Raw genomic sequence first — 24,488 nt, 5'->3', positions numbered from 1 at the left:
GGAAACGTAGCGCTATTTTGGCCTCGGTGCTACAGGTCCGAGCCTATTAGCCCCGCCCGGCCCATTTTAAGCCTTGGCTCGCACTGGCCCGACAGTGGAAAAGCGGCTATTGAGTCTAAGTTATGGCCTGCTGCGCCTGTGGATCCTCTCTTAGACTGTCATCTGTCCACAGAATCTGTTGCATTCTTGGTGATTTACAGGGTGAGAGCTTCTAATGGACCATGGGTCTGGGTCTGGCTAGATTAAAGTGCTGCTGAAATTTGATGACTTCACAAACGGTGGCAGGCACTCCCTGCTTCAAGACAGTAGCTTGATACATGGCCTCATGTTAAACCGGTCAGGATTTTGCCCTGGGATGTTTCTGTCAGTTAATTTTCGAAAGGAAAGTGGAAAACTAAAGACTACAGAGTGTTGGAATTAGATTAGGATATTGACATTTCCTGTAATTAAATGCCTTTTATGCAATTTTACAGTTAATTATTTGGAGTTTCAACCTGTAACTATTTGAGGATTTTTTTTTGATTGTGTGCCACTAAATGGAATTGCATAAATAATGACTGTTTTCAAATGTGTTTTCTGGACACTCCTATTGGCCACTGGTCAAAAAACAAACAGTCCCGCCCTGACCTCATGCCATTGGTTGAGCCGATACTGCTGTGTTGGGCTGGTCAAATGGTCAAATGTTTTGATGCTGCCACAGTGTTTACTTACAGTGTATATAAGTCCAATGACTTACTTGCCTGTGCATATTTAACTGGGTTAGGATAAAGTATTTTATTATCTAACAAAATATCAGACTTCAGCTTTGATGCTTTGTTGCATGTTTTTTAACAGTGCAGGTTGGCTGTGTGAATATGGGATTGCAAAAGAATGTAGTGGTAACTCTTCATCTTCTTCTCTGTCCAGACCAGGACTCAAGCAGAGACTTGCAGCATTACAGCTGCACAGTAAGAGGGTCCTCACATTAGATAAGACTTTCAGACAGTTTTTGTGCTTTCTATTTAGGTTGAAAGTAGAAGTTACACCAAAAACACTCATTGATTGTTTTACAGCTGGGACATGGTGACCAGGAAAATCATATACTGCGGCTGCATTATTAAAATGTAGGCTGACTAAAACCCTAATAATTTGAGAATGTGCCTAATTAAGTGTTATTTGACAAAAATATTCCCTTTTTGTGATGCAATTACGTTAATTATATTCTGCTGATGCCATCCAACTTACAAACCAGGAAAAACTGTTTAATAATAGCATTGCTGCATAACAAAATTTCAAAAGTTGGCCTGAAAGTTCACTCAATGCGCAAATTAATTAACTTAATTATCTTTTTAGTCGTACATCTTTATATAATTATATTAGTTCATCAGCAACTGCTGTACACTTACAGTAGTGCAGTTATGATAGACCAGACTGTAGTAGGTGAACTACTATAAAAGTACACTATAATAAGAAACACTCCTGATTTACCCACAGGACAAACATTTGACATAAATACATTTTCAATAGGTTTTTATTACTTTTTTCTATAATTTATTTGTGGCAAAAAATAAATAAAAAATGTATTCATTTTGAATATATTTATATTGTCCACAATATATTTTTTAAAATAGGCCTACATTTTACACTTACTCAGATTTTAAGATTGGAAATGCATTTTGCCCACTGAAGTAGTAATAAAAACAATAAAATGTACTTTCAGTTTGAAAAATGATCTCTTTTGACTCCTCTTCTTTCAGCACAGCGGTAACAGGTGCTAGCAGTCATCAGAAGACGACATGTGGTTCAAAGCACCAGCGCTGACCTGCTCTGAGCCTTGAACCTGTGATTTGTTAGCACGCCAGCCACACTCGTACACCTTTGCTCTACAAGCACTGTAACTCCCACTGGAAGTGTCACATTACAAGCTGTTAGTCTTTTATTGGGAATTTAGGTGCACTGATGAGTTGCCTAAACCTGAGCGCTCCCTCATGATGCCAAAACACAACAAACTCAAATGTCTGCAACTGACATTGGAGTGAATGGAACCTGTAATTACGGATGTTTTACAAGCATTCCGCACTGATGCAATGGTGTTATGCCTGGTCTAAAGATGTATCGTTACAAGTGCTGGGTTACTAGGTTAAAATAGGCTTGTCTGGTTTGCAGAAAGATACTCCCTGAAGATTTTGTTTGTGTGTGTACGAGATAGTCCTGAACACAATTTACTAAGATTATTATTGTTGATCATAATTTGTGGAATTGAACGTTCAAAAGAACAGCATTTACTGTATATATGAAATAGAAAACTGTTGTTGCAGTGTAAAAATCTTTATGGTCATCTTTTCTCAGGCTTTGTTGAACAAAATGATTGATTTCTGAAAAAAAAAAGCTTATTTACTTCAAAATGTTTCGAATGGTTGTGCATCTCATCCTGTGGTATTTGTGCTATGCAATCTTGAATGAAAACTCAATTAATGTGGCTTGTTGAGGAGAGTTGTGCTACTACTGTATATTGTTGCACATTCACACATTTATTGCACATTTACACACATTTCTAGCTCATTTCAAACCGGACAAAATTCCTTTTGCTACCCTTAGAAAGGACTCAAGCCATATCATACTTGTGTGTTTTTTTTGACCTGGGCAAGAAAGCAAACAGATATAGAAACCACCCGGATGACCACAACAACTCACACTCAAAAATAAAAGGTAGAAAAGCTGTAACTCGGGCAGTACCTTTTCAAAATGTACACTTTTGTACCTTTTATGTACTTATATGTAAGCTTAAGGTACAAATGTGGACCCTTTAGGTACAAAACTATCTATTAGTACCTTTTCATAATGTTTGCAATAATCGCAAGCACTTGTAAAGTTACCTAAACAAGTCTCTGTACTTGAGTGTACAAGTGTGTATCCTACTGTAGTAGGATGTACTACAGAAGTGGTGTCTGGCACTGCATCTTGCTGACTAAATCAGTTGTCTTGTGGTCTCAAATTTAGCTTTTCTTTGTTCCTCCTTTACATAACAACAGTTCATGAAACATGGAGGAAATACACATTGTCATTAAAAGTAATACTGAAAAAGACATGGCTTTTCATGATCTAGCGGTTATGCAAATGAGCTGTTTATGGGGAGTTTTTGCATATTTTATAATTTAATGTTAATTTAATGTGAAAATATTGAAGCAGAAGTTTGCTTTAATGACAGCAGCATTCAGGCTGCAAACGATTGTCAAACCAGATCATATTCTCCAGCATGATTTGAAAAGATGCATCTCGAGTTTCAGTGGAAGCAAGAACGCCTGACTGTCTGTACAAAAGGGAATTCACCAAGTTACTTTCTCTTTAAATTCTATTTAGGATTTCAGATTTTCATTGTGGTCTTATGTTGGATCCCATGTGTCTTTTTTTAGTCTTAAATAGAAGTTGGTTGCCAGTCTTACTCTTATGAAGTTCTTTTCCTTTTATAATACTTTTAAAATCTTGTTTTTCACTCACCTAAAAGGACAAAGACTTTGTTTGTTGAAACTGTGCTGCTTCTTTTAGTCACTCTGGAGGGATTATGAAAGATTTAGGAAGAGCAATTGGACATGTTTAGCCACTGCGGTTGGAATTATATTGTGGTGTACAGTACTGTATGTGTATGTTTTAGACTTGGGACACTTTTGCCACTTTTGGACTTTTGGAAAACAAACTCTTGCAGTCGCAATTGTTTATTTTGTCTGCTAATCATATCCAACAGTGTAAATAAACTCATCACAGTGCCATTGTCAACATGTGTTTGATGGAATTTTGTAATGACATTTTAAACATTTTTTTCAATAAAAAGGCTGACTCGTTGTTGCTGATATTATATACCTAACATTTTAGTTTGGTAAATACATATACATATATAAATATATAAATACATATACCGTACACACAGCTTCAATGGAGGTACTGAGAGCTCTCAGAATAAATCTAAAATATCTTAAATTGTGTTCCCAAGATAAAAGGAGGTCTTACATGTTTGGAACTACATGAGGGTGAGTTATTAATGACATAATTTAGATTTTTGGGTGAACTATCCCTTTAAAACAACCTTAAGCTATTGCCTGTATTTCACATCAAACACAAGACAACTGTAAGCAAATAGTGTATAATAAATGTCTTAATGCTTATTGTATTTTATACAATAAAAATAAAACATATTTCAAATAAGAAGCCTTGGACAAACTATGCAAACAAAAGTTTGTACTATATTGACTGGGTTAAATAGAATGGCATTACTAAAAGAGACTAAAGTACAATTTTCATTGACTAAAACTAGACTAAAATGTCATCAGTTTTCGTCGACTAAAACAAGACTAGACTAAAAAGAGTATGAACATGACTAAAACTAATAAAAACTGAAATGACAGCTTCACACAAAGACTAGACTAGACTAACTGTAGACTAGACTAGAACTAAAATTAAAACAGGCTGCTGCAGCAGAAACGGCTACCCACTGCTCCGGGTGTTTTGTTTGTGTGTGTGTGTGTTCACTACTCACCGCTGTTGTGTAAACTTGGATGGTTAAAATGCAGAGCACAAACTTCGAATATGGGACACCATACTTGGCCACACGTCATGTCACTTTCACTTCACATCTTCTTCACATCTTCTTCTGGGGTTTAGCCACACTATTACATCATAAAGTGGCACATTCCACAACGTTTCGGCAGATTGGCTTCAATATAAGCAGTTTTTAGACTGCCCTCTTATATGTCAAAATGTCAAGGGAATTTTGATTTCGCAGTTCATGACCTCTTAAATATTTATTTTCACACTTTTTGTATGATTTGACCAAAATACAGTCTAATTAAAAATATGCACAATAAATAAATAATAAATACATTTTCTGAATTTGAACTGATATTTGCCTTGGTTTTTGCTCTGATCAGGATTTTTGGAGCCAATCACCATTCATTGACCACAGGAAGCAGTAAGTGCTGCTACGAACACTCACAATCTTTTTTAAGCCTTTCTTTTTATCATGTAGAATTATTTATAGTGATGATCCAATCAGGATGCATTTTAACAGACATTCATTCAGTGACCAAATAAAAATTGTAAATTAATGGAATTTTTCCAAATATTATTATTTTACCTTAATGTTTGATCATGAAGTCCATTTTAGTTTTTTTTTTTACAATGGGTTAATTGTTGCACAATAGGTTACACTCAGCACAAGCCTGATTAGCTGTATGTGTGTGTGCTCTGAGTGTCCATGAGCACATCATCTCTCAGAGAATGCACAAGTGCTGAATGGTTTAAAGAAGTGCAAATTATAGTGGCGATGTGACACTCATGCTGTTTGTGAAATTATGTCTCACAGAAAGTTTCCAAATTACTTTATGCGTTATTTAATATAGAAACATGAATTATTTGCCCCGCACTGCACAGAGATTGAGACAGTGCTTCTGCCATGTCATGCCAAACCTCTCATGGCAGGCACGTCGTCAGTCTGAGATTGGTTTAATCGGCCTTTATAGAGAATGCCAATCAAACTCCCCAAAGCGATTGATTATTGGCCGATCAATAGGAGCACCACTAATTTTTTTTTTCTTGATTTTTATTTTTTTATACGTCTCATATTTTATATCAAACATATTCTTCAAAAACACAGATGTCTGTTTTATAAACAAGTAAAATAACATTTGATACATTTATTTGATTTAAATGGTTCATTGTGGTGGAAATGACGTCACAGCTGTGTGACAACTTTCGTTTAAATGTATTTATTCATATATTTTTCAATTACTCTTCAGAGTTTAAGATTGAAAGTCTGGGAAAAGTTGCTTAAAAAGAAGCAGAATCTTTTAGATTAAATATGCATCCAGCCCTGGAACATTAAAGTGGCCAACGCTGAAGATACTGTCGTGTGTGTGTGTGTCATTAAGTCAGTTTCTCTTTCTGTCCCCGTCTTTGGTACACATTATAGCATTTCTATGGCAACCAGTAGTTATGAAGTGACTTTTTGATCATTTCATCTTAACAGCTCTCATTCCTCTCATTCCTGCAGCATGCTCCAATCTGTCTTTGTATGTTTTTGAAGTTTAAAAGTGCACTGATCTTCAGAAAATTGGTGTTTTTAGGCAGTTGTGTGTGCCTTTGTTAGAACTGTGTGTAGTATTGTAAATACAGACTGTTTTGCAAAAGCTTTCCATAGTTCAGTACAGTTGCTCTGGAATGAAACACTGTTTATGTGGCTAAACTATGAAATCCTTTGTCTTGAATGCGTTTAAAAGCTGTTTTACTAACAGGCTGCTACACATATACACTGATGTGTTGTGTACGTGATGGGTTAAAATAGCTCCTCGCACCAGTTAGCAGACAGTGAAAGTGTAAGTTGTAACACAAATACACTGTACCATAGATGTCTTTTTTTCCCTCATACACATATACTAGACTCTGACACATAGGAACATGATCTTGTGCATCTAAAATGTGTGTGTGGATCAAAATAAGCTTCACAAAGGACCTGTTAATAGATCGGAAGACACAAGTGCACAGAGACACACACCACATACCAGTCTTGCTAAACATCTGACACTGTTCTCCCAGAACAATTTCAAGGTTTAAATTTAGAGCTAATGAAGGTAATTTGTCTATTAAAGCACAGCGTTGGGCACAGTCAGCCTCATTATCCCAGTAAAGTGTGATGGGTCTCATAAATCTCACTGATTTGCTTCTCATTAGGCAATGTCAGACAGACAACAGTTTGCTTTCAAAGTCCAAGTTGCTCAGACACGCTCATTGACATTTTCTTTATTTACAGACCTAAATCATTTCTTCTCCCAATGTCGAAAACATTTCAGCAATTTAAAACCAAAACTGCTTGTTCTTTGAATATTATTATTGCTAATAATAGTCATAATTGTTTTGGATTCATATATAATTGTATTGATAATATTGTTCATTGATTATTAAAATGATTTTCATTATTGTATTAAATCATTAATTATTTTAGTAGAAGTATTAGTGTACTATTCTATGACTTTTAGTTTTTTGTCTGTCTTGTCTGTCATCAGCACAGACGTTTATCTCAAGCAACCCTATTTCTCATCTTATATTTTGGTGCCTGTAGCTAACCATCAGCTGGCTTAAAGACATTTTAAACTAACCACTAAGGCTTTTTGATATATTTGTGTTTATATTTAAAATCTATGACAAATAATATCAGTACTAACAGTTTGTCGATTCACGGGATGGTAGTGATCCTAACAGAAAGTGCTAGAGTAGCCTACTTTCTCTTTGGTCACCTCCTTGCTGTTTGTTTAGTGTGCTTTTGACTTGTAATCTAACTTTAGTAGTTAGAGAAATTATGTTTTGAAAAAGCTGCAGAAATATGTATATACATTTAATTATTTTTAATCAATTTTATGTTTAGTAATATGCAAAACGTACATTTTGCTATAGTTCACTTTGCTGTTTGCAAAGTGTGTGCGTACGAGGTTTGGGATGGTCATCGTCAACCAGTTTGTGTTTACAACTGGTAATATAACCTGAAACAGGAAAGAAGTGAATATATCACAGCTGTTTGTGTCCAACCAGTTTCAAGCACTCTGATGTTGCTCTCCACCTAGTCCCAAGAACACAATCCATTTACTGGATAAATTAAATGAATGAATGAACATCCCCATTACAATCACTTCAGCCTTGGTATTAATAGGCCCCAAGAGAGCTGTGGATGTGTTGTGTAGCTTTATCCTGTATGTTGCCTTTAAAGCATTTCGGATGAACTGGGGAACTGCGCATTGGAATCAATAACTCAACGTACAATGCTGTGAATAACTTTGCTTAGCTAGATAGTCCTTAATCATTGATCATTTAAAATAATGGGGTCATATTTTCCCCATTTTGGCATTATTTTCTGTGTTTCTGTTTTTTTCTGTTTCTGAGTGGTTCTATGATACATCTGTCCTCCTGTGCTTTATTGTAATAACTTTACAGAGCACTTCAAGCTATTCATACTCTGTACAATATGTCTGTGTGAGTGCTAGGGTTCAGTGAGTTTAAACACTTAACCTTTGTACTGCCATGTTCTCTGCATCTTTTTCAGCCAAAGTAGAATGTGTGTGTGTGTGTGTGTGTGTGTTTAGTGCACTTTAGAGATGTTCCAACCTATTTTATGTGTTTCATATAAAGCATGAATGAATGGGCTTTTTTGCATGAATGCCTTCATTTACACAAACAAATAAATACCTAATAATAATAAGGCATTAATATTTCCTTTATTAACAGCCAATATGCAATTCGTATGCATGCTAATAAGCAACTAGTTAATACTAACTGAAGTGTTACATTATTAATATGTAATATGATGCACTTTATGTTTTGTGAAGCATTGTGAGTTTTTCACACGAGCTGTTCATGATAACAGAATTTTCTTCAAAACTAGAACCTCTGTGGTTTAACATTTGAAAGCAGGGAAAAAAAAGTTTTTTAGGTTTTTAATTCATAAATATTTTTATAATTGTTCCTGTAGCTCAATTGGTAGAGCACTGCAGGGGTTCGATTCCCCGGGAACACATGATAGGTAAAAAATGTTAGTCTGAATGCCCTGTAAGTCGCTTTGGATAAAAGTGTCTGCTAAATGCATACATTTAATTACATTTAATTTATTTTAGAATTGTATAAATTAAAATGTATAGTTCATTTAGTATAATAGTGATATGTATTATTGATTTTAATAAATACATGGCCAGTAAATTTATTTGTGTGTTTGTGTGTACACAGTATATGTGTGTGTGTGTGTGTGTGTGTGTCAGTGAGTAGGGCTCAAATGGCCACTTTATTGAACAAAGCCCCACTTTCTGAATGAAAGAGCCAATCGCTAATCAGAAAAGTCCTCGCATCACTGCAGCTGCCGTTAGAATCCTGGTTGCTATGAAAACAGTCAGCGCTTTGAGACGTGCTCTTAAGACTGCTCATGCATACTGGCTGCCCAAAATTACTACAGCGAACCCTTCATTATGTAACTCTAACTTCGTACATTTGCGTAAAAATGTGAAAAGCAGATCCCATACTGTGTGCTAATGGATATAAGATGCAGGTAATCAGAGCGGATTCATTACAACATGAAAACATTGCTCTGATTTTCATGCACATCCTAAAAAAGAAACAAGCTACCTGTAATTGTTGATGTTTTCATGAGTGTGTTGTTTTCTTTGTGAGTTAGTGTGACCGGCTGATAGCCTCTGGGCCTAATGCACCTTTCTCGAGCGCTCTGTCGTCATGGCAACCAGAGGTTAGTGGTAGGTGTGGCGATTGCAGCGGTTGAGTCGGTTGCTATTGTTACCTGCACAGGAAGTTTGATGCTCACATTTTCTTCTAGGAGATTAATGCATCATATATTCATTCATGTGTGCTAATTGTGACTGTTTCTCTTCAATCTAGGAAAAAATCTGGGTTGTGTATTGTTTCATGGTATTTTAGATACCAAGGTATTTATAGATGTCATGAGGGCATCTCTGGAGGGTTTGTCTAACTTGATCAGATATGCAATGGCAGATGGTATGAAAGCACACACACACACACACACACATTTACACAGGCCTGAGTCACTGCCTGTGTTAGCTCATATAGACTGACCTTTAAATCAGGATTTAGACCAGTGATACTAAACACATAAACAGACACAGATTCTGTTCTGATGAGTTTGGTACATTTTAAGTAAATTGTCTTTGTATTTTCCACATGGACTTAAAATTTGATTTTGTGGATAGTTACATTTTTTAGAAGTTCAAAAAGTATGTGGATTTTAGCTTTGCCTTTGCATGGTGCAAATGTTGTGAATCAAATTTTCTTGTGATTTCTACATGGCCTTGTTTTCTCCAGATGTTGATTTCATTTTCTTGTAATCGTGAAAACAAACATAGCTTTCTTGAGATTACAACTACAGTTATTTTATATTATATATATATATATAATCTTAATTCCATACCAAAAACATGTAAATTGTAAACGATTTGTGTTACAGCTTAGCTTCATTGCTCCTAAACAGTTTAATGTGGAAGAAGCCTGTATGAAGACAGAGAAATAGCAGCATTTGTGGACATTTGTGTTTATTGTTTTGTTTCTATGGTCATCTTCCTTCCTGTCAGCGTGACTTGTTCTAATAGAGGGCTGATTGATTCATTTGGTTGTTCTCTTCATGCTTCTCTCCCTCTAAATAAGGGACTCTTAAGAGTAGGTCAAGTACCACTTTTGATTGTTTATTAGTATGAAGTCAAACAACACACTGTATTCCATTTATTAGAGGGTGAATTTGTTGCTGAATTAAATACTGTGTCATCGTGTATATTCCTTGTCCATATTTATTAGAGTGCTCTGTTGTGAGGTCAGTGGATTTTTCTGAACAAAAAAGAAAGAAGAGCCTTGCTCTTTCTCGTATAGAAAAAGCAATTTTTAAGAGGGGTAGTTCACCCAAAAAAATCATGCAGCTTCAGAATAAGATGGTTTGCAGAATGTTAACTATTCATTTGTACATTTTTTTTTTTAAAAATCCACTTTTATTGATACACACTTCCTTTATTCTATGCACCATTAGCCTAATTTTTGTCAATAGGTCGAGAATGAAAAAAGGCTTGTTGACTCCCAGGATGCGTAGACCTATATCTGAAGAGGACTGAGCATGGAATGTGTGTGTGTGTGTGTGTGTTGCATAAGGTCAGCTGGCACCTGTCAGGACTGCTTTATCCTGACTGGCCATAAATATGGTTTTATTCATCCTCCCTTGGAGAAAGCAAGCAATCAGTATGGAAATGGGGGGGGGGGGGGGGGGTTCAAAGAGTGAGGAATGCTCTTTTGGATATCTGCTTGAAAGCATTTGCACAGTGTGACTGACGTGACAGCTTCAGGGTTGTCTGTGTACGTCTGTGAATAAATGCACACACAGATGGTGTGTGCTTTTGTAGCCTTTTAAACATTGTCCCCTTAAGAAAATTGCCCTTGGCCCTTCTAGCATCCTGTGAAGTGTCAGATGAGTGTTTTGTGTTAATATGTGTGCCAATTTAATCTGTATAAACTTCATCTCGCCAAGTGTCACTTTGCCATCTAAAGCAGTGTTTGTATTCTCTTCCCTGCTTATCTGTTCCTTCTCCCAAGCGCTCACACACACTAATGTTTGTGTTTCTCACTCTATCACATCAGATCACGCACAAACTTCCCCTCCTCACCTCATTAACATCTGTCGTGCATGGGTTTCTGCATGGATTCACTCTTATTTTACCATGAACGCTGTCGAATGTGTGTTCTGTCTCTGAGATTATGTAATCCTGCCCGTGGGGTCTAATCCTGACTGGCTTTCTAAAGTCAGTTGTGTTGAAAATATGCAAGAATCTGTTCCTTTGGGTTTTATGGCAAAACACAGAAGATGGTCAAAGGGGAACATGTCGATCAAATTTTTAATAGCTGACCAAAACATTTTGTTGGAATTAAGGGAATTATCTGAAACTGAATGTTCTGGCTGATCTTATCCACAGAATGAAAGTGAATTGTAATTTTGAATGAGGTGGATTAGAAAAAACTGCACACAAACTTCATTGATTTCCACAACATCACTGACTTGCAGTATAACCAGTTTCTTGATTATGCACAGGATATGTAAATGAATTTGCTGTCCATAGATATTTCATTCTGCAAATGAAACTGTAGACATTGCTTTATTTTTTATATAAAATATATTTTGTTTAATATATAATGTGTACTTTAAAAATAATTATTAAAAGTCGTAATTTTATATATATAGTTTTAAACATCATTAAAATAATAATCATTATTAATTATATTATTATATTATTAATGTTTTAACTTAATTAGTTATGAAAAAAACAACAACAACATTTTAATGCACTGGCCCCACCCCAGACCTGTACGTCATCTTACCTTTCCTACAGGCAAAAAATGCCCCGTGTCAGTTTTTGTCTCATATTTATTTCATGTGATAAACGATATCACATGAGTGCACTTTTTGCACAGATATCAGGAGTTTAAATGTGATTTTATACAACAGTAAATTGTTATATTTTAAACACGATATTGTTTGTATTTCTGCCAACAAAAATATTAGCTATAAAGCCATATCTTGTTGTGCGTCTCCAAGCAGCGTGGTGGTGTTTAGTTTCTGAATGAATCCTCGTTTTAAATAAATGGTGTGAACCAGTGATTTAAAGGCCCATTGATAGAGAGAGATGTTTTCTTAATTCCTGAATGAATCAGCCGTTTGAACGAATCGAATGAATGAAAGACATTTAAAGCCACCAGCTGGTTTTAGTTTCTTATTTAGAGTACAGTTTTATTAAAAACAAAACAAGAAAAAGACCTTAAAGGAATAGTTCACCCAAACATTAAATTCTGTCATCATTTCCTCACCCTCATGTGGTTTCAGTCCTGAATAACTTTGTTTTGAAAAACACTAAAGAAGGTTTTTTGAAGACTGTCGGTAACAAAGCTGTTTCGGTTACCAATGACTTTCATTGCATGAACAAAACAATACTGAGAAGTTTCTAAAATTATCTTCTTTTATGTTCCATAGTTTATGCCTAAACATTTATGTGTAATAAACTTCATGTTTTGTGGGTATTTTCACAGCCAAATTTAATTTGGAGACTAAGCAGGAACACAGGCAAATGAGAACAGAACCAAAACAGACTATACACATGACAATATATTTGCCATGTGTACATACAGTACATATATATATATATATATATATATATATATATATATATATATATATATATATATATATTATCCTTGTATATTAGTGATAAAAAGTGCAGGTCATTGAGTCACTCGCAAAAGACTTGCAAATTTTTTGCAAAAAAAAACAAAGAAAAGAAGAAGACATACTGTGCTTTTTCATTTGAATCATGCTGGTCTCTTACATAAGCGAGGGTCGACTCTCATTCTTAGAATTTGATCCAAACCACACCATTTCAAATAAAGTTACCGGCCAACTGGCGAACAACTTCATTTACTTTTGGTGCTTGGCAAGTGTTAACTTTAAACCGTACTCACATCTTGCGCAGTGCAGACACAATACACAGCCAAAACAGACTGAAGCTTGTCGTATTTTTGATTTAGAAGAGCCATAGTCACAATGAAAGTTCACAGAAACTCCAGAATGTACCAAATCCTACAAATGGGAAGGTTTTTTATTTTTTTATTTAAAGACCCACATTTTTCATGATAGTGATTGAACATGAGTATTCATTTTACATATGTTTAGTTACCCAGTCAGTTGAGAGGATTCTGGCTAGCAAGAGAGAGAGAGAGAGAGAGAGAGAGAGAGAGAGAGTGTTTCCTTCAGTTTCCTCACTCAGGTTCTGTGGGCTGTGGATGTACCCAGTAACCGTAGATTAAGATTGAACACATTAATACTTCAAATGTCAGTGGAGACATATTCCTCCTTTCCCACTCTTAGATTTTCTTCCCCTCTGAGGAGAGAATAGCAGACTGAGAGGAATTAACATTCTTATAGACCTTAACAATCCCTTGCACACTTACTGTACCTCACATGTGCAGTTAGTGTATCTGTCAAACTGAATGAGTGATTTTTTTTTGTGTGTATTTTTCTTTGCTCAAAACTTTATGAGATGAGGAAGAAAAAAAACTAATTTTTCTCCTTCTCTCTTTCTGTCTCCTAAATGTTCAGGTTTTCCGGGGTTCCTCTCCAGAAGTTCCTGTTCTTAGATGGTAACAGAGAGCTTGAGATAAGAGGTACAGTAAACTAAATTTCTGGAAAGGATGATAAGTTACTAGCCCATTCACATAACAGCATACACAATTATTCTCTCTTTTTTTTATAGCTATATTATGGATAATCACATTTCATCTGCCTCAGAAACCATGAATGTTATTATTAAATAACTGAATTTTTTTCATGAAATAATAATTACAAAATTACGTTAATAATTAATATTAATATGATGATAGTTAATTAAAGATTATATGAATTACCATTATTATTTTTTGAATATTCTTTCAAATGTAATCAAATGCATATATTATGTTTTACACAATTATATACAAATTAAATTATGGATGCACCATAGTCATGTTTTGCAGATAATGATACCTGTGTTAGTAAAATGCCTAAATCAGTGCATCCTTAAAGGGGGGGTGAAATGCTCGTTTTCACTCAATATCCTGTTAATCTTGAGTACCTATAGAGTAGTAAGTACTGCATCCTTCATAACTCCAAAAAGTCTTTAGTTTTATTATATTCACAGGAGAAAGATAGTCTGTACCGATTTTTCCCGGAAAAACACGACCGTCTGGAGGCGTGACGTGTGGGCGGAGCTAAAGAATCACGAGCGCCAGTAGGCTTTTGCATTGAGAGCTGGAAGCTGTGACATTACCGTGAGGAAAACAACAACCAAAACAAACCATGGCTAACAGTCAGATTCAGCCGTTTATTTATGATCCAGAATCAGATCCCGAGGCTGAAACTGAACGAAAGCAGCAGCAGCAACGGCTCGCTCCGAGCGGGGCTCGAACCCGGGTCTCCGGCATGGGAGCCGGACGCACTAACAAGGAGGCAGAGATATTTGAAGGAGTTTTACTCACCGCCTGCGGTTCCAACACACGATCGTGACCCTTTTTCGTTGGGATTGCATCATCCTTAAGAAATAAACGATACGCAAATCCATCGTCAAACTGGGCCTTGTTTGTAAAACAAGCATCTTCGAAATGCAGGGAACAAACACAAACACTTGCACAACTCTGTTGATGCTCTGTAAAAATAAACTACATCCACTGGTCCCTAAATGCTGTTTTTTTTTTTTTTTTGGTAATCTGAGCAGGGTTGTCTTGTCCTGGCAACCAAAAACACACTTCTTTTGTGACTTTTCGCGACGCTCTCGCTCTGATCAGTGAATCGCTCTGATCAGCGAAATGTCTGTTGTGCTCAGCCTCGCTATATGGGAGCGCGCGCTCTTCCGGCAGATGTGCCCTCAGGACCCATATAAGGAAATTCCGGTCCATCTAACGTCACACAGAGCCATACTCGAAAAAAACTTTCTGAAACTTGTGACAAACCAGAAGGAGTATTTTGGGAACAAAAATACTCCTTCAAACGTACAACTTAATTTTTGAAACTTTGTCCATGTTTAGCATGGGAATCCAACTCTTTAACAGTGTAAAAAACTCTGTATGCATGAAATAGCATTTCACCCCCCCCTTTAATCTTTTGTAAATTTTTTGAATTAAGACTTTTAATTTCAATTTATAAAAGATTATTTGTTTTCAGTAGAACCATAGTCTGATAAAGACTACAAAATTGTATAATGTTAATTTCACAGTTTTGTTGTAAATTGTGATTTTAAATGAGCAATCTGAGTTTGATAAGAACTGGAGAAGTTATTTAACAGCCTTAATGGAAAATATATTCCAGTATAAATCTACAAAAATGATAAATAAAATATCACTAATTGCACATTATAAGTAATAAGACAAATACTAGATAATATAATATAGCCTCATTAAATCAGGACTGACCCAGTGCACTCAGTAACCCCACAATGCACCTCCTCTCAAATGCATTGCCCTTATTTAAAGGCTTACAGCTACGGGAATGAAAAAATACCTTTGAAATTTGTTTTTATTATGAGTTGGAATTATCTACCTCCTCCCTGAAGGTGGAGGTTCAAGGTATTTGTGAATTGTACTTTATTTGTCTATTTTATTTTCTTAGCCTCCTACACTGCGATGTGGTCAGAAAGGACCAGAAACAGAGGAAGGCAACAGAGGTTCAAACTCAGCCTTTCTAAGCAAAAAAAATAAAATAAAATACACTTTTATATATATGTGTTGTGGTACTTTCAACCAGTGACATTTCACTGTGGGTTCTGCTCCTTTGAAAAAAGTTTTTCACTGACTCTCTGTTGTTTCTGTTGAAGTCAAGCAGTTGTTTGTTCGTTCTTTCTGGTCATATATATTTCTAGCTGTGGACTCAAAATGTTCTGAGCAGTCTGCCAGAGCCGTATAATCTGCAATCTAACAGCTCTTATCTGAATTCCTCATACTATGTGTACTTACAGACAGTAGCACTGGGAGGATCATAGTTCCTCAAGTATACTCAATAGAAAAAAAACAAGCATGAGACAGTAGTGCTGCTGTTTTTGTCATACTGCTCTCAGCAGGAGAGAAAGTCCACAATTCACAATGTGACAGAATCACAGCTTGATCTGCAGTTTAGGCCCAAGAGCACAAGGCACTGTAGTTAAATGCAGATGAGAAGTCTAGAGGAGTATCCTCATGTAAAATTGCTTCTTCAGATGTATGATGTTCAGAGCTGTACAGGCAACCTTATTTGGCTCTTTGAGTCACAAAGCTCTAACTGTCAAGAGAGGTCACCTGATTTGAGGGCGTCACAGTCTGTGTGAGATCTGGGCAATGTCATACATTGATCAAAGAGTGTCTGCATTTGTTATTAATCAAATAAACCTTTAATTGGTTGACATTCCAAAAGAATACATTCATAGAAAAATACATTGAATATTTACGTCTAGACTATATTATTACATTCTTTTGCAATTAATTTGATTAGTTTAGAAGAATCTCATGTTGTTATTGTAATTATACTATTTAATCAACTGACACCTGGCTTTATTATTAAATTAACTTGCAATTCATTTGATACATTTTCAAGGATATTGTAATACGAGTTGGTGTGCAAAGTAAAGCGCATGACAAAGACGATATATAAACAGTTCTTTTAATGATTCACAGGAGTAGAAAGGGCACTCCCAAAAACAAATCCAAATCGTGGTATCATCACATCAATAGCAAACAAAACAGAAATGAACAGGCAGGGCTTAAAAAAGGCATGGCAAGTAAGAGGAATGGAAACAGGTTGGGAGTATTCAATTAACAAAACGAGGAACGGAACATGATAAGGAGAACTCAAATAAGGAGAACTCAAAAAGTCCATAACTGCAACAATTCTGCCCCTCCTGGAACGGTGTGTCCTCGTACCGACAGAGATAGACCAGCGGAGGGAGGATGGGTGTTCAGGAGGCGGGCGTGGGGCTGGCAAGGGGCAGGCAATGGAGAGGGAGCATAGACCATAGTACCAGGGTGGAGTGGATGGAGGGAGGAGCCCGGAGCAGGAGGAGCCAGATGGTGCTCCAGAGGCCAGTCAGGATGATGACCATCGGTGGAGTCAACGGTGGTAGGAGCCATGGTGAATTGAGAGCCTACCACACCAGGGGCCCAACTGACAGAGACTGCACAGATGTATAAGGAGCCCAGGATGGAGCTGAGCAGACGGAGAGCCAAGGTGACACAGAGTGTCAAGAGGTCCAAGGCAGCGCTGAAGGCACAGGCCACGGAGGCAGAGGCGGGGCTCCGGAAGACCGATGCAGAGCCGGAATGACTGAGGATGGAGGTAGAGCCAGAGGGAAGGAGGAGCATGACAGAGCCAGAGGGATGGAGAGATGAAGCGAAGCCATAGGAGTGGAGTCCCGAGGCAGCGGATGGTCGACGACTGACCAAGGCGGAGCCGGGGTGACAATGGAGCCCGGTGGAGCTGGTGGGATGATGGGCTACGGTGGAGACGAGGGAGCTAGGTGCCAAGGCAGAGCCGATGGGTCGAAGGACCGAAGTGTAGTCCAGGGCCCTGAGGCTGGAGGCGGAGACAGGGGATTCTCACGCAAAGGCATGGCTGGGGACTGGAAGTCCCGTGGCGAATCATCGCACCCAGATGGAAGCGTGGCTTCCCTCCAAGCCCCCGATCTCCTCCAAAACTCCCTCTGGAAACAGGTGGGGAGTAATCAATAAACAAAACAAGAAATGGAACATGACCATATAAGGAGAACTCAAAAGGAACAGAAGTAGGAGCGGGCGATATATTGTCTAGATGATAATGTCCAAATTGTTATCTCGACGATATGCAAAATTGGGATATCGAATATTTCATAATTAGTACAATCCGATGTCCCAAACATGAAAAGAGCTGAAGGAAGTTTAAGAGAAAATAAATAACGCACACTTCTAAAAAATTATATGTAGCGATTTTAGTAATTTAGGGGTTTATTTGACTGTATTTTATGTTTTTTTTTGTACAAAATCACGATCGTTCCTCAATGAGTAAGCTGCTACTAATTTGCAGTACAACTACGGAGTTCTTGCCTGTGTGTTATGAAGTTTCTTAGTTGAAGCAACAATCCAAAAACGTAAACAGTAAAGCCGATGTACGATTAATAAAATAGCTGCTAGAAAAGGCAAATATGCGTTGTTTGTGGAAAACTGAAGTCTGAAGCGAAAGATGTTTACTTAAATGTCTGTGGTGTCCTCAAGTGGCGAGCTTCATGATTGCATCATTACAAAATTGATGAGTCCAAAAGATGGAATACATTTTCCCCAAGAGATCCACCGGAAAAGCCTCCGAACAGGGCTTCTTTTAACTTCTCGAAAAAACTTTTTTTTATTACAAACTAAAACATTTTTATTAATACGGTGAACTGCCCATAATGCCTCAGTGCCCCTGACGTCTTACGTCATTACAGTGTGCCGTGCGTATGTTACTAATCAACACAAAACAAAAATGAGTGAAGAAAGCGAAAATATAGTCATCCTCAAAACCAGAGCCAGAAGAGCTAACAGCGAGACGTGGGTCAGCTTCTTTAGGTTGGAGATGGTTTGGTTTTACAATAAGACGAGCAACTAAAGTCGCCCACTTGTAGAATGTGTCACACTCAGAGCGCCACAATGCAGTGCAACACCAGCTGCATCAAACAGCTTTGAAAGATCAAAAACTATTTTTTAATAAATCCAACTGAATTCATCTGAAAGAAGAAAATCATATACACCCTGGATGACTTCAGGGTGAGTAATTTAAGGCTTAATTTTAATTTTTGGATGAACTAACCCTTTAACTAATTTTTCTGCAGTTGTTGCTGCTGTTGAGCACACAAACTCTCGTCAATAAGCACTCTTAAATGGAAAGCACTTTTCGAAAGGGTTCCTCTAAAGGGTTAAATATATCCCTTTAGTGCTAGATGATGATGATCTAAATGCTAAGAAATGTGGACTCAATTAAACATCTAAAGCCAACAAGTATCCAATAGGATTGATAGAGTGGTGAAGAGAGAAATACAAGGTATAGTGTGGAGTGTGACAGGAAGTGTTAATGGGTACAGAGAGCTGTCAGGGTCAAAAATGCTTCATAAGATCACACAAACATTTGACCTGATTTCAACAACAGCCACCATCCAAATCACGTCACACATCAGTCTCCTTAATCCATCACATCAACCGGAATTGAGTGTTTGTCTTTGTGGTTAGTTGACTGGCAGTGAGTGGCTTTTGTGTCTGCCTTTTTTTTATAAGCGTGGTGTTCATGTGTATGGTAAGCTAACTGGAAATCAGTGGTTTTTGTGTCTCTGTGTAGGTGTGCAGCTTTCAATACATGTATGTCTGTGCGGTTGCACTGCTTGGAAACACACACACATGCGTACATGCATGCACGTACGCACACACACACAGAGAGAGAGAGAGAGTGGGACCGGAAGAGGCGGGCTGTGAACTCTCTTCTTTCACAAGTTACTTCCGTTTTGAGTGAAAGCTCATGCTCTTAGGTGAAGGCTCACCTTAAAAGCAAATCGACTGCAAAGGTTTCTCACATGGTCATTTTAATTGCAGCTTTGTCTAACACCTTTACATTTTGAGTGATATTTTCTTAGTTCCAAGTTTTCATCTATCTATCAATAGCTAGCTATCTGTAGACTCCAGGGAAACCATACTAAGAAAAAAAAGAAGCTAAGCGAGCTTTAGGGGAAACATGCAATGCTACTCAAGTGTAAAATATGTCCACTTTAATGCATTATGCTTCAGTCTAACATCCCTGAGGTTCTTTGCTGGTTCATTTCAGACTCTGCAGTCATCATTATAAAAACTGTCAGCGGACTGATCAGATGACCTCGTGGGGAGTGATGCTTCAATATGTAGTTTGAGTGTGTTTATTTGCGTGGAATTTGATGTTTTATGCAGTGCTTGTAGTTGAGAGACAAACAAGTCATGCAGCCATGCTCAGGATATGTTGACGGCTTAAACCAGTGAGTTTAACAAACACAAACAACATAGACAAGCCAACACTTCTGCACATGCACAAATGACTAGTGGTTGGCCAGTATGGGTTTTTAACTCTTGATACAGGATACTGATATCTAGAGACCAACTGGCTGAAACTATTTTGATATAATACATTTTATTCATAGCAAAATAGATATACACTGAATTGTGGAATTTAAAAGGGGAAGTGTGTAATTTCGTTTCAACTTGATGCTGGTATTCTCAAAATTGTCCAATATTATATTGGTCTATCTGTAGTTTAAACAGCAGCATCTTTCTGTGTGCATCTTGCTTTAAGAAGGTTTTCTAATTTTCCTTGTGTTTACTTAACATTTATTTATTTATTTTTTTACTTCTCGTACTTTAAATGAGCATCCCAGTGTTTCCGAGGCGAGTACGTGATTCATTTCAACACATTCATTTCCTTCCTCTCCACGTTTTCTTCTGTTTCTTTATGAGTCTCCTCTTGCTCTCACACTCAAGCTAAGCCAGCAAAGTGGCTGTTTACACAACAAACCCATTAAATGCATTCAGACTGATTTCTTGGAAAGCCACGAGGAGTGAAAAGATTGGACACAACATTACAGCCCACAATGCTTTGTATTGTGAAAGTTACCACCACCTTCTGTATTACGCAGGAGCCCTTCCCTCAAATTCTGTGATCTGAAGACAAATCAGACATGCTTCTGTGACAGTGTTAGTGTCATGGCTTAGTGCTCACTGCAGCACAGTTTTCATCATGCTGGACTCAGGGAGGTCAGATTGTTATGACAATTAAGCAGATTTTTCTGGATTTTATACTTATGAGTGTGGCGAGTGGGGCGGGGCCGAGAGGCGTGGGAACGAGGAGTGAGGCCAGGTGTAGTGATTGGAGATGAGCTACACCTGCGCCCCACCGCCAGTATCGAGTCCCACGTAGGAGATGGAAGGATATAAAACTGGAGCGACGACCGTGAAGGACGAGAGAGGACCAGGCCTGGGACATTATTTTATGTTTGCTTTTTTATTTGTGCACGTCAGTCGCCGTGAGGGGCTGACGCGCCGTTTTGTATTTATTTTTGATTATTAAAATGCTTTTTGATTGTGCGCCGGTTCCCGCCTCCTTCTTCCCGATGATTAGGGAGTTTTTATCGTTACAATGAGCTTAAAAATGGTTTTAAGTCAGTTATTTCTATCTTTTGCTATAGTATGTCAGTAGTAAATATCAGTGTACATCTCCAAACATCCAAACATTATTTTTGCCATTAATTGTAATAATCTAGTGAGATTTTTGTTTGCACAAGGAGTCTCACCATCATCAGTCTGTCTGGAATAACATGAAGAAACAGAACACTTCAAGACCCCTCCCTGCAAAGCTACCTGAAAAACAATGCACAAGTGCAAAAGCTATTTTTAACGCATAGTGTGGTCACACCAAATGTGGATTTATTTTTTTTTTTTATGCATTTAGCAGACGCTTTTATCCAAAGTGACTTCCAGTGCATTCATGCTATCAATTTTTACCTATCATGTGTTCCCGGGGAATCGAACCCCCAACCTTGCGCTAGCTTGCTTGCTAACGCACCGCTCTGCCAGTTGAGCTACAGGAACTCTTTAATTTAGAGAAGTTAATAGAAGGTCATTAATAAAATCATCTATTTATGGCATTATATATATATATATATATATACAGTATTGTGCATGTATTATGTATGTATGTGTATGTACAGACCAAAAGTTTGGACACACCATTTCATTCAAAGAATTTTCTTTATTTTCATGACTATGAAAATTGAATATATATATATATATATATATATATATATATATATAATGTATGTATGTGTATGTACAGACCAAAAGTTTGGACACACCATTTCATTCAAAGAATTTTCTTTATTTTCATGACTATGAAAATTGAATATATATATATATATATATATATATATATATATATATATAATTTTAGGCTGAAATGTAAACATGTTTGTGTGTCGCTCTCTTTGGTTTTCCCTGTTACCCTCTTTCATCATTTCTCACGTTACGCAGCTGTCATTCATCTCTGGTGCTGTACTGATTTTCCTCTCTTTTTGTCTCTTTCAGAGTGAAAATGGCAGTGTGGATCCAGGCCCAGCAGCTGCAGGGAGATGCTCTACACCAGATGCAGTCTCTCTACGGGCAACACTTCCCCATAGAGGTGCGACACTACCTGTCCCAGTGGATAGAGGGACAACTCTGGTATGTCAAGAGTGCAGCTGTCAGTTTTTGTCTTTTTTTATATGTCAGTGTTATTAAGTGTGTCCTCTCTCAGGGATGCGATAGATTTAGAGAACCCTCAGGAGGAGATTAAAGCCAAGCGTTTATTGGACAGCCTGATCCAGGAACTACAGAAGAAAGCAGAGCATCAAGTGGGAGAGGACGGCTTCTTACTCAAGATCAAATTAGGACATTATGCTTCACAGCTAAAGGTTCTGCTTGTTATTTTTCTATGTATATAGTTCAGTAAATTCATTATATTCTTTTATAATATCTTAGGAGAAATAAAATGAGAGTTTATAGCTAAAACTAAATGAGACAAAGTATGCCAGTGCATGGCAGTGAAGCTATTGATAAGAACAGGTCAGTCAGGAATGTGCAGCATCGGTTTAACGTCATTAGTGTTGTGGGGGTGTGCATGAGTGTGTTAAAGTAAAACACAAACGCAGAGTAGATCGTTTATTCTGATTGTGTGTGTGTTTTCAGAGCACGTATGACCGCTGTCCCCTGGAGCTGGTGAGGTGCATCAAACACATCCTGTACACAGAGCAAAGACTCGTCAGAGAGGCCACTAATGTGAGTAGACACAGAGTGGACAGATCTATTTCAGACTGTGGCTTCATTGGGGCAGTTTATGTGAAATACCGGTTGATTTTGAATGCATTTCATGTCATCTTCCTTTTTTTCCAATGAAGTAGAATTCTAGTAAAACCTAATTCTGTTTATCACTACGTTTACAAATGAGGCATATACAAGGTTCTCACAATCATATAAAACATGAAAATATATCCATAAGGGAAGTTGTGAATTTAAGCCCCTATAAAAGTCAAATGAATAATTTATAAACTCATACAGAATACACACATGCAGCTGTTCAAAAACTTGGGGTCAGCAAGATTGTTTTAAATATATATATACAAAAAGTTTATCATGCCTGCATTTATTTGATACAAAAATACAGTAAAAACAGTAATATTGTGAAATAATAATACAATTGAAAATAACTACTTTCTATTTTGATTCATTTAAAAATGTCATTTATTCCTGTGATGTCAAAGCTGTATTTTCAGCATCATTACTCCAGTCTTCAGGGTCACATGATCATTCAGAAATCATTCTAATATGATGATTTGATGCTCAAGAAACATTTCTTACTATTATCAAATTAACTGTGCTGCTTAATATTTTTGTGGAAACCATAATTGTTTTAGGATTCTTTAATGAATAGAAATTCCACAAGTATTTATGAAACTGATTTATTTATTTTATTTTTGTAATAATGTAAAAACAAAATACTGTGACTTTGGTTAATTGAATGCATCCCTGTTGAATTCAATAATTAATGTTTCACAATACAAATCTTACTCACCCCACACTTTTGAACTGTAGTGAACTTAAGTGAACAGACTTGAACAGATTTAAAGTCTGATCTGAACTGATTTCTGTATGTTGCAGGTTTTGTTGATCTTGTTGATGTAATAATAAGTGTAATAGTAATAAATCTGTTAATTCCAAGAATTATTACCTGACATTAAAATGTAAAACTGCCATGAGATTTCCTTAAAATCATCACAGAAATTGAACCCCCCACCACACACACACACACCCACAAAAGTTATAAAGCATATTTTAAAAAAGAGATGACTATGTTGTCTTCTTGATTAAAATGATGGTCTTTGTACACATAAGTTCAGTGAGTTTGGTCAATTTTAAAAACCAACATAACTTTCACAATCTTCAGAAATAAAGTTTATATGTTTGCTTTGTGCATGCGTAGAGGAAGATACAGTTTTGTTCAAAATAATAGCAGTACAATGTGACTAACCAGAATAATCAAGGTTTTTCGTATATTTTTTATTGCTACGTGGCAAACAAGTTACCAGTAGGTTCAGTAGATTCTCAGAAAACAAATGAGACCCAGCATTCATGATATGCACGCTCTTAAGGCTGTGCAATTGGGCAATTAGTTGAATTAGTTGAAAGGGGTGTGTTCAAAAAAATAGCAGTGTGGCATTCAATCACTGAGGTCATCAATTTTGTGAAGAAACAGGTGTGAATCAGGTGGCCCCTATTTAAGGATGAAGCCAACACTTGTTGAACATGCATTTGAAAGCTGAGGAAAATGGGTCGTTCAAGACATTGTTCAGAAGAACAGCGTACTTTGATTAAAAAGT

The 24,488-nt window shown here is 37.0% G+C and overlaps 1 protein-coding gene across 2 annotated transcripts in view; it reads left to right on the top strand.

Moving 5' to 3' along the window:
• LOC113043382 (signal transducer and activator of transcription 5B-like) overlaps positions 1-24,488 on the top strand; it is a 72,947-nt gene that overhangs the window by 30,879 nt on the left and 17,580 nt on the right. The window contains exons 2-5 of one of the 2 annotated variants that reach the window (XM_026202727.1): positions 13,661-13,725; positions 22,162-22,296; positions 22,370-22,526; positions 22,801-22,890. In XM_026202727.1, the coding sequence (XP_026058512.1) occupies positions 22,169-22,296; positions 22,370-22,526; positions 22,801-22,890 (375 nt within the window). In that variant the 5' untranslated portion in view covers positions 13,661-13,725; positions 22,162-22,168. The remainder of the gene's footprint in view (positions 1-13,660; positions 13,726-22,161; positions 22,297-22,369; positions 22,527-22,800; positions 22,891-24,488) is intronic. The other variant, XM_026202737.1, reaches the window with a different exon arrangement.

Source organism: Carassius auratus, chromosome 3 (assembly GCF_003368295.1).
Source record: "Carassius auratus strain Wakin chromosome 3, ASM336829v1, whole genome shotgun sequence".
Lineage (NCBI taxonomy): Eukaryota > Metazoa > Chordata > Actinopteri > Cypriniformes > Cyprinidae > Carassius > Carassius auratus.
Note: the sequence above shows the minus strand (reverse complement) of the source record. Positions and strands in the feature narration are given on the sequence as shown.